The sequence below is a fragment of the Molothrus aeneus genome, chromosome 15 (assembly GCF_037042795.1).
Source record: "Molothrus aeneus isolate 106 chromosome 15, BPBGC_Maene_1.0, whole genome shotgun sequence".
NCBI lineage: Eukaryota > Metazoa > Chordata > Aves > Passeriformes > Icteridae > Molothrus > Molothrus aeneus.
This window is the reverse complement of record NC_089660.1, coordinates 11,147,588-11,158,536: the sequence shown is the minus strand read 5'-3', so window position 1 is coordinate 11,158,536 and position 10,949 is coordinate 11,147,588. Positions and strand designations below refer to the sequence as shown.

At 40.6% G+C, this 10,949-nt stretch overlaps 1 protein-coding gene across 1 annotated transcript; it reads left to right on the top strand.

Moving 5' to 3' along the window:
- The first annotated feature begins 7,574 nt into the window (after positions 1 to 7,574).
- LOC136563201 (interleukin-5-like) lies at positions 7,575 to 10,518 on the top strand. Its single transcript, XM_066560440.1, has 4 exons — positions 7,575 to 7,700; positions 7,888 to 7,920; positions 9,964 to 10,098; positions 10,420 to 10,518. The coding sequence occupies exons 1-4, from the start codon at positions 7,575 to 7,577 to the stop codon at positions 10,516 to 10,518; spliced, it is 393 nt and encodes a 130-aa protein (XP_066416537.1).
- The last annotated feature ends 431 nt before the right edge of the window (positions 10,519 to 10,949 follow it).

The window sequence follows — 10,949 nt, the reverse complement described above, 5'->3', positions numbered from 1 at the left end:
CAAATAGTTATTGAATTTACTAAAAGATAAAAGTTAACTCATTTGTCAGAACATAATTTTACTGTTATTTGATATTTTTTTTTTTAGTGCAGTCAAGTTCCCTGTCAACTGAAAAGAACCATAGAAAGACTGAAAGTTTCCTTTGAGAATGATCCAGCAAGAACCCGTATTTCTGTGATGGAGAAAAACATAAATCACATAACATCAACTTTAAAGAAAACACATAAAGTAAGTTTCTCATGAATTATTTATAGTCATAGAACCATGGAACAGTTTGGGTTGGAAGGGACCTTAAACCTCATCTAGTCCCAACTCCCCTGGCTGGACTAGGGACACCTTAGGTAAAAATATGAAATTATGTGAATGTACCACTCACTTGTTTTCAAAACATGAAATTAATCATCTCAGTATCCTGGCTGACTAAAGTCAACAGCAAAATTTTGATGGCATCTCTGCAAAACCGCTACAACATCCTTAGTTTCACAGTGTTGAGCATTACAGCTGCTGCTCAGCAGTGGTTTTACAGGAACTACCTGAATTCATGGAGTCTGGATGGAAGGTAGAGTTTCCTAAAAGATGCATCACCTGTATACAAATCCTGGGACTTGTCATTAGCCAGGACACCAGTAAGAACAGGCCCTAAGGCACATCTCAGTAAGCAAAGTCAGCCAGGAAGAAGTATTCCCAATACTCAAATGTCTTCTCTCTGTTCATTCATGCAGATCTGTCTTTCCTTCTGATTAAACATTCCCTTGAACAACCACCAACACCTTCTCAGGAATATGTTCTTCTTATTTCCTCCATTATTTTGACTGTTACATTTTGCTATTTTTTTTTGCTTTTATCATTATTGTAGCAACCCCAGAACATCATACCCTGTCCTACGAAAAACGTGACCCTACGGGAAGCCCTGGCTCACTTCAAGAAATACTTTGAGAAGGTGAACGAGAACTGCTGGGAGTCCTGGTGACAGGTGTTGGCACCCCAAATACTTGGAGACAACTCTTACCCAACACTAGAGCTGGTTCTGATGGAAGACAGAGCACCACAAAGAGACGCCACAATGTTAATATGAATGTTTCATATATGAATTATCAGATATTTATGTCTTATTGCAATTGTTAGTGTATTTATTTAATTTATAGAGTGCTTCTATATTTTTACATTTATGTTCAAAGTGATCATGAATAAAATGACTTAAAATATTATAAATAAAATAATAAAATATTATTATAATAATATATAATATTTTATTGTGGAGGTTGTGCACTATAATAACTATAGTATAAGTCAAGGCTATAGGAGTGAAATCAAAAAAATATACAGATTTAGAGTCAGATCCACTGATGTGCATTTCTGCAGGCACATAATTGTCAAATATTTACCATCTGAAGGCAGGAATAAAAAGGAGAGGAGGTGTCTTTTAAATATATTCATAATTAAATTTGAGAACAATGTGTTTCCCTCTAATTCTACAACTTAATTTTGTTGCATTATATGTGCATGATACACATTTTTAAACTAAAATATTTAGTGTGCGAGCAGATCATATTCATTTTAATATTATCCCAAATATATTTTCAACTGTGGTATCATCAAATTTTGTAGTAGAGTCAGGAATTAGTGTTGTTGGCTCAATGACAAGCCAAAACCAAACCCTGAGAGGGTCTCTGGGTTATTGCCATAGAAATATAATGATAATTATCAAACAGACACAGTGGTGGTAGCAAAGCTTGTCTAATTTAGGCTGGATTGGTTTGTTTGGTTTTTCTTCTCAGGACTGCCTAAAGCTGTATTTTCTATGAAGTGAAGACTGTGATTACAAGTCACTTTTCTTAAATAAAAATATGGCATTTTTCTAGAACCTGAAGTGTCAGAGGAAAACAACACTTTTGCTAGTGATGGAAGCATTCCCTGAATTCCAAATGAATTGAGTTGATTCATGGAGCTGGCTTTTGGGTCATGAAGCAGCTTGAAGACCTGCCCAGCTAGACATTGTGTAACTTCTAAGTGAAAAATACTTGGCATAGATGTATTTTTGGGAAGTTGTAGCCCATCTCTACTGCAATAAACAATAGGATTAAGTAATCAAGCATAGTTATGTCGAAGGCACCATCTGGTTTGTGATGATTGTAGCAGAGAGACAGGATTTTACAAGAAACGAAAGGGTGCACATCAAAGAGATTCCCATCTTGGTGACTGAGAAAAGCTATGATAAATCCAGACATTGGTATTAGCAGTGTGACAGTGGCTAATCCAGTCACTAATTGAAACTAATAAATCTTCTCCAGAACAAAGAGTGGTAATGAGGAGACCTGGAGAACGCTGTCCCACAAAACCAAGCCCACATCATTAGTCACTGCTGGAGGTTTAGCAAGAGCAGACAAGAGCAAAACAATGAACTTTGAATGAACAAACATGAGAAGGCATCTCTCTAAACAGGGCCCTTCTGACACAGCTCTCAAGGAATCAAAAATGCCTTCAGAGAAACACAGGAAGCAGGAAAACCTGTCTCACACAGAGGAGATGTTCAAGTACTTCAACATCAGCTCTCACAAGTAACTGTAAATGATGTACAGCTGCTAAAATTGAGGCAAGACTGGGAAACATCACTTTTTTCTAGTGTTGTATGTTTCACTCCGGCTTTCTGTATAAAACTGAAGAGTAGGAGCAAAGGCAGGATTTTACCACAAAGTTTACAGAAGCTCTATAATCTTAGTCAAAACAAACCCCTTTCAACCAAACATTGCTGAATGATTGTAATGTTAACACAGGTTAAGAACTCATCTTTCCTTCTAAAACCTGCTAAAAGTGTGAGCTATAATGTGCTGTACCTGCATTGGAGACAATGCTGCTCACCCACACCAAGCTAAACCTCACAAGACAAGCACAGAGAAATGCTACTAAGTGCTTAAATGACCAGACTGGACTTTAATTAGCTAATTAGGCAGAAGATATCTCTAATTACAATTATGCAACTTTGCATAAGCTCAGCTCACACTTTAAAGTGTATTCATTCACGGTTCCATCTCTTTACTTTGTGGTGGGTCCATCCAAGCAGCAAAATCTCTTTTCTTTCCATTTTGTTCTTCTGGAAGTGCTTTCCTGCTTTAGCACAGGTTAACAGGGCATCGCTGCTACCATAAAAATCAGAAAACAAAGAAACAAAACGTTTAAGGACAAATATACAGAGTGGTTTAGGGTGAAAAACTCATATTCACAGGTTTGTGAGCTCCTACAGTTTTCATTTTCTGGTGAGGGAAGCCAAAGGATTTAGGAAACAGAAGAGATGCTAAAGCTGCCAGAAGGAAATCCTGAGATCTGAAGCAATAAGGATCCCACCACTGTTCTTCTGCCTTGGCACTTCAGGGAGATACATGACAATGGATTCAGGGTTTTTTTAAATATTTCACTATTCTGGCTACCATTCCACTGGAATTTTCCATGGTGCTTAAAAGCTTTCTAATACAATTGGGGCCAGCCAACAGTTGTGCTTTTGCTCCAGCCCAGAGCAGAGAGCAAGCAGGAGATGACATCCACACTTTGTCTGAATCTCAAGCAACAGTTCCCTTCGTTGTCTTTTCTGCCTTTATTTTTCACTACAGGAAGCATCCCATTTTGTGCAACAGCTCAGTCAAGCTGGTCTCAGAATAGTATCTGACAGGTCCCCACTGATGGCAGTGTCCAGTGCTAAAAGGGGGATGTGCAAAAACTGGCCAGGTATTGCACACACTGTTTCCAGAAAACAGTCACTCCCACAGACTGTCACAGAAGTGTAAATAAAACAGCCTGTTTCCCAGGAAAAGTTGTCATTTAATGTAATTTAGGTCAAAACCAGTCTTCCCCAAATTTCACAATCTCCCTGGTTTGTAAGTGGCCTTTATAGAATCACCAGGACAGTTTTGGGACAGAGATGCTCCAGGAGCAGCACTACTTTGGAATGCAAGAACTAAGTCCAGGCATTTATCTTTGCTGCCTGTTGTAGGAAGCAGGAATTCTGCTCACTGCTAGAGCATCCAGATATGCACATGCACCTTGCTGTATCAGCCACCCTCACAAGGGACATGTACTGCTGAAAGCCAGCAAAAAGCTAAAAAATCATTCATTAAATATGATGAATATGACTCCCTTCTAGTGACCTGCTTTTTTTGCACTCACCTAGTTCTCTCCATTACTGTCTGTTACAAAGGAGAGTATCACTAAGCTTGAAGCAGGTTCTACAACCCCAGGAGATTAGATGAGTTTGAGGATCAGAAAATTTGTCAGGATAAGAGAAAACTCCATTTCGAATGATAGGCTTTAAACTAAGTTCCCTGCACAACCATGTGAGAAAGCATTCCAGAGCATCTCTGCAGGAGTTGTTCCCTGGTTTCCAGAACTTTCCATTTTCTTGAGCCTGGCAGGCCAGGGAGGCACAAGACTACTGCACCACAGCAGTGCTACATTTTATATTCACAGCAGTAAAGAAACCTTATCTAAATATTGTAACTTCACATGCGTCTACATGGAAGAGCAAAACCAGCTCCTACAAAGAGTTGCAGCTCAGTTCATACAAGGCATTCTCTGAGTCCATCACCCTCATGCAGGCACATGCCTGCAGGAATCATCTGCATTTCTTGACCCAAGAAGCCCTTGCCTGAGATGATCCCAGCTGGCATCAGCAGCATCTTATACAGCCATTAGGATAACTTTATTTTCACACTCAGCATCATCTGATTATTTTCTTGAGTAATATTCCTAAACCAGATCTAATGTGAACACTTATCACACCCTGACTCACACCAAAATGCCTTTTTCATTAGTATCAAAAGTTGTGAATTAACTGACTAGATTATTTATTCACTTCACTTCCATGCTCCTGATCATTCAAAATTGAAATAGAGACACTTTGGATAAATTCAGCAGTGTGGATTTCCACTTGCTGTCTGTTACTCTAGTCTCCAAAATTTCTTCTGAAATATTTTCTTTGCTTATTCTTATTCCTATTCCTACCAATTCTATTCATGTTTGTGATGCCTTCACTCTGCTCATACTCCCAGATCAGACCAATTTGAGAATTCTAAGTACCAGGGATTACAGTATTGAGGCCAGGACCTGTTGCTTACATTGCCCTGTTTTTTTCTTACATCTTTCTTCAACTTCTTAACCCTGCATTCACATTAAAAACAAAACCCCAAACCATCAGTACAATAATGAACCTCTCAGGAGATGGGACTATGATTTGTGTAGGGGCACTGAGCCAGCTTAGAGAGAAAAAAAGGCTCTTGAGCAGTTCTATTACCTCAAGTAAAATAAGGAAAAAAAGTGAAAGAAAAGGAAAAATCCCTGTATTGAGAAGTAAGTGAGTTTGGAGTATGTCACAAGCAGAGACAGTAGTAAAACAGCAAGCAGTGAAGGACCAGTCTTGTTCCTTTGGAGCTGGGAAAAGCTGAAAGTAAAAGTAGCTCATGCTAGTGTTGTATTTAACAAAAATACTGTGAATTCTTCAGAACTGGGAATTATCTTCTGCAAACTAAGTTTATCAAGGGGAAAAGAACAGTCATGCAGGTCATAAGAATTTCTGGGACAGTGCTGGGATTCTGCAGAAGTGTCTGCAAATACCAAATGCAAGTGAGGGAAGAAAAGAAAAAGGCTGAGACACGATGTGTTGGCAGATGTGCGGGCCAGGAATGGAATTGGACACAGATGTGCTCTCTGTGCTAAGCAGCCCCAGCGTGGGGAGGTCTGAGGGGGGGACACAGCAGGGTCCAGCAGCCCCAGGGGCAATCCTTAGCAGTGGGGACAGGAAATGTCATGCTATAATGGATGGTCATTTCCAACTGTTGGCCAAGGAAAAGGTGATAAAAGTGGGGTTTTCCGACAAACCTTGAGTGGAAACTGAGTTGCCCACAGAAGTCTCTAATGGTGGGGTGGAACACCAGCCTGGCTGGCAGTGCAGCCCAGGTACCAGCCAAAGGGGAGAGGAGGCTTTGCCTGCAAACCAGTGTGAGTCTGAAGGAGACCAAAGGAAGCAAGCTGTGAAACACCAAAAACACAGGGAGCCAAGAGTGGGTTCTTACTCTTTTCAGTTTTATGGCTTACAAATTCAGCCCAAGGGCAGCTGGTAGGGCCAGGCAGGTTCTTTGCCTTTGCATCTCCCAGAGATGCACTTATGTAGAGTCCACAAAATCAGAGTTGTTTGAATTCGAAGGAACCCTAAAGACCATTCAGTTCCAAACCCCTTGCCATGAGCAGGGGCACCTTCCACTAGACCAGCTTGCTCAGAGCCCAACCCAAGCTTGTTCTTGCACTCAGGGATGAGGCTTTTCCAGACAGTCTGTGCCACTGTTTTACCTCCTCATTGTAAACATTTTTTTCCTTATTACTTGCCACATTCCTACAAGGACACGATCCTCAGAGCTGTGTGAAGAGAAAGTTCTATAGATAAGAGTGGAGTGTGGAAAAACCCCTCATCTTGTTAGAGAGGACAAACGGATACAGCAAAGCAGGCAGCAGCCAGCTGCAGGTTAGCTTCAGCTAAGCCACATAACCACTACTGACTTTTGACTTCCCCAATTCAAAGTATTTAGATATTGAGATGCTTACTCTGAAATGCTGTGGCATCAGACCCCACGAGTGGAGCCAGCAGATCTGCAGCCACGGGGCTGCTGCCTTCAATGCTCTAAAATAACATCATTCACCTTTTAAAAAGGAGTAAAAAAGGAGCTTTTCCAGCTTTCCCTCCAGGAAAGAGGGAAACACAGGTCATTGGCTGATTTGGCCAAGTAACACACCACAAAGCCTTCAATGAATGAAGATCTCAGACTGGAGCCTCCCAAACCTGGTGGGCTTCCCCTTTCTCAGCTCCTGGCCAGAGAATGGGACAGTCAGGGCAGCACTGTCCTGATAGAAAATCAGCTCTGGGGCACCAACTGTGCCCATGGCGTCAGGCCTAATGTGCTCAAGACACCCTGCATCCCTCCTTTCCTCCAAAAAGGGCTACTTTGCTCTGCCCATCCCCAGGGCCACCCTGGTGCTCCAGGGCAGTGCTACTCCTGCTGTAAATCAATTAACTCTTACAGAATACTTGCATTTTGTCAGAATTTTGTCACCAATATTGGACAAGTGCTGTAATTTTTCCTTTTAGACAACATATTTTCCATGGGGTTATGTTGGGGTTTTTTTCTTAGACCAGTCTTTTTCCAGCACATAAATTCTAGCACATAATTCCACTCTGTGAACAAATAAGTTTTGATTTCTAGAGAAGTGCTGTGAAGATGATATTTGCTTGGTCATACTTTGGGTCATCCTATGCTTTACTAATTTTCATGTTGAAAAGTCACTCATATATTTGCTATTTACTTTCCATGGAAAAGCTGACTGGGCAAAGAGGCTGCCCCAAGGTTAAACACCAAATTTACTGGAACCTTTCTCTTCCAGAAAGTCTCAATAAATGTGTTTTTTTTACTTTTTCTTTTCTATTTTTTTTTAACCAGTTTTAAATTCAACCTAAACAGTTACTTCCTTGTAGAGACCATAAAATGATAGAGGACTGGTCCACAACCACTTACAGGGTCTCTGATCCCATCAGCAGGATGAAGACCCATCTCTACCTTCTCTTGCTGGCTGCAGGCATCTCTGCTGCTCCCCAGATGAGCAGCATGGCTGAATTACTGACACTACTACAGCAAATGTATGAAGTGATGACAAAGGACATTCAGGTAAATTCAATTTCCATTTTTCTAATCTAAAATTTAATATACTGAATTCTCTTGTTTTGGAATATATAACTTTTTTTTTGAAAGTGAAACAATCTATCTATTTTACCTATCTATTTTATCTATTATATTTTTATCAGTGTTAATGAAGAAGATATTTAAAAATCTGAATTAATGTGTTATTTTTCAGAATCTGAGGATTGAAACTCCCAACAATATAGATGTAAGTAAAAGGTTTTTTTAAATAAAAGTAACTTCTTTGGTTAATTTCTTCACTAGAAATTAAGGTAGTTCTTAAATTTTCTCCTAAAATACTCTATTTGTATTAATTATAAGATAGAAAGTGTTATTAGGTATAAAACACTATTAAAACCAATCAAATGATAAGTCCAAAAAGATGCTGCAATATAAAAGGAACTATACTTGTTCTATGTTCTTGTAAATCTGCAGAACACACACAAGGAATGATTTTCTGAATCAGTTTTTTGAATGAGATATGGTTTACAAAGGAAAGAACACATTCAATCACATTTCCTGCTTGTATGTCTGAATAATCATTCTGTTTAGTCTGCTTCTTTTAGTCCACTTCTAGACATGGCTTTTTATACCCTTACCATCAGTTAGGGAATTAATAGTTGTATTATCTCATCTTCTCTGAAGGATGATGTTAATGCCCCCTGAACAGTGCACTGTGACTGGGGGCCCATGAGCAGGGTCTGTCTTAAACACCAAACTCCCCTTTATGCATTTCCCATCTTCTTTCACCTCTCCAACAAATTTCTCCTGTTCCCTCTCATTTTTTTTTTCAGATAACTTTAAATGACTCTCTCATCATGCAAACATTAATGAGACTTTTCTCTTTGCTGTGCATCTACTAGAATCCTGATTTCCACAGACCACAGTCCAGCACAGAGCTCCTCTGCTAATAGTGTGCCAGATGCTATTTGTGGAAATGTTTCTGACTCATTGATTTATTGAAGGAGCAGAATAATTCCCATTTTTGCCCTAAAATGGTTACAGGGGGTTGTGGTTTCTATCCCATTCCATCCCAATCGATCCCATTCCTTGCAAATTAGCTGTAAAGTTCCCAGCTCTGTCACTGCTTTCTGGACCCTGTCTGGAGGAGCTCTCTTCCTAGGCTGAGGCTTTGGCTCTGAAGTTCTGACCCAGAATCAGCAGAGCCCAATGGTGTCAGCCCAGTTGTCCCGGTTCCTGATGAGGTCCCTGGTGGTGCCAGCACAGCCCCCTGTGCCAGTGCCCAGCTCTCCCTTGAGGGGAAGAGCTGCTTCCCTCTCACCTGTTCTTTGGGTCCAGAGGTGACAGAGGTGTCTCTGCATTTGCTGTTTGTCAGGGGCAGAAGGATGTGGCTTCCCAGGCAAGGCTGTGGCAAAAAATTCTCTTATTCATCACGCAGCATCCAGGAATGACAAGCAGGAGATAGATGTTGGTCAAGAACATCATGGGTGCAATGCTGACCTTCAGCAGTTGCCTGCATTTCCTCCAATCTTCAGTGATTAGGTTTTTCTTCAGTTTTCATCACTTTCTTCTCCCATAACATCTCAATCTGTTCCTGCTGCTGATGGTCGTGTCCTCTCCTCTCTTCCCTAATCCAGGACTGTGAGTTTAGCTGATCTCTTTCAAAACAACCCCACACTGGAGAGTGCAACCATCATCCATCACTCTTTGCTTGGCCTCCATCCCACATCCCTTCTCCCCCCTCTGGTGGCCTTGTCCAGACCACAAGGTCTCGGAGACCAAAGCCAGTGACTGCTTTGTGGCAGAGGACCAGGATGGGACAAGGGCCAGGAAATGAGAGGGTGACCCCTTTCCCCATCTCTCCTGGCTCACAGGTGGCAGATGTCACTGGGGGTTAATGTTTGGAATAACCTCAAGTTAATTTGTTTTCTTTCTCTTGTGTTGAAGAGACAGGAGCAGATGTGAGAAATCCAACCATGGATTTCTCATTTCACATGGCTTCAGAAGAGGCAGGGCTGTGTCATTTGACAATGACATCTTTCATCTGGACATTATAAGGCACACCAGCAGATACTGTCCTTTGCCAGGTTTCTGTCTGCAGAGTAAATAAATGTTTAGAGCAGAGAAGCAACACTTGCCTAAGCTATTTGCATAGTGAAGCCCAAAAGTCATTAAGAATTAATTTGCCACCCAGGCAGCTGGGCAAAACTCACAATGCTCTTTAATAAACCCATTGTAGCTTGTGGTTATGAATACTTGTATCTCAATTTTTCTATTTCTTCCATCTTAGGATGTGAATTGTATCAGCATAGTCTTCAAAGGAACAGAACAGCTGAAAAATAATCCAGCTATGAAAAAATTCAATGCTTTTTTCCAGAATTTTGAAAGAGTGAAGCAATGGCTCATGCCAAACCTGGCAAAAGAGGTAGGAATTTATTTGCTGTCCGCCAGGGATCATGCAGCAGAGATATAACAAAAAAAGATCTATAATTCACAAATGTGTCTTTACACCTACTAAAGAGAGAAATTTCTTGCTGGCTTGTTTTTAGTACATGGGAGAATAAATCCTGGCATTATTTCATGTTCATATCCTTCCCTTGTTGTAATATTCAGCTTGATCCACCTCTAAAATAAGGATCATATATGTGATAAAAAATTGTATCATTTATAAAATGATTTTGGGATTAAAAAGCTCTAAATAATGATTAAATGTTAAGCAATTTCATTTTCTTGATTCATTTTTCAGGGGAAATGTGATAAAGAAAGAAGGAGTGCAACAATATTTATAACAAAGCTGATGACATTCATCCGAAAACTGTTAAAAACCACAAGATTGGAGAGTTAGAAGTTTCTAAAATTGCTGTAAATTTATAAGAGCAGTAAAGTCTTTCCTTGTTTAAGTGCTCCTCCTTTGCATTAAAATTTGGCAGGGCACGCCTTTAGTGTCAGTGGCACTGCACTGGTTCCTGTTTGGCATCTTAAAAGTATTTGGTGGCAAAATAGCAATTTGTATTTTGAGACAAACATTTAAATGTTTGATAAACCAAATCATGCAGGGGATTACAGAAGGACCTGACTTGGAATAAAATCTCTGTTTCTCATGAAAAGTTGATTTCTGGGTGCCAGGGAGGCTGAGCAGGGCAGGGTGTGAGCAGGAGCAGCTGGCTCACTGCACACCCCTCATCCCAGCAGCCCTGGCCCCACTGTCCCTGCTGTGCCACCAGCACCCAGTGACAGAGGGTGCAGGATGTGGATATTGTCCCCTCTGCCTTTCCT

What these genes read in the sequence shown, in the direction of transcription:
- LOC136563201 (XM_066560440.1), top strand. Translation starts at nt 7,575, where the DNA reads ATGAAGACCCATCTCTACCTTCTCTTGCTGGCTGCAGGCATCTCTGCT. An exon ending in TGATGACAAAGGACATTCAG is followed by an intron (nt 7,701 to 7,887) that starts GTAAATTCAATT and finishes GTTATTTTTCAG; the next exon opens with AATCTGAGGATTGAAACTCC. An exon ending in AAACTCCCAACAATATAGAT is followed by an intron (nt 7,921 to 9,963) that starts GTAAGTAAAAGG and finishes CTTCCATCTTAG; the next exon opens with GATGTGAATTGTATCAGCAT.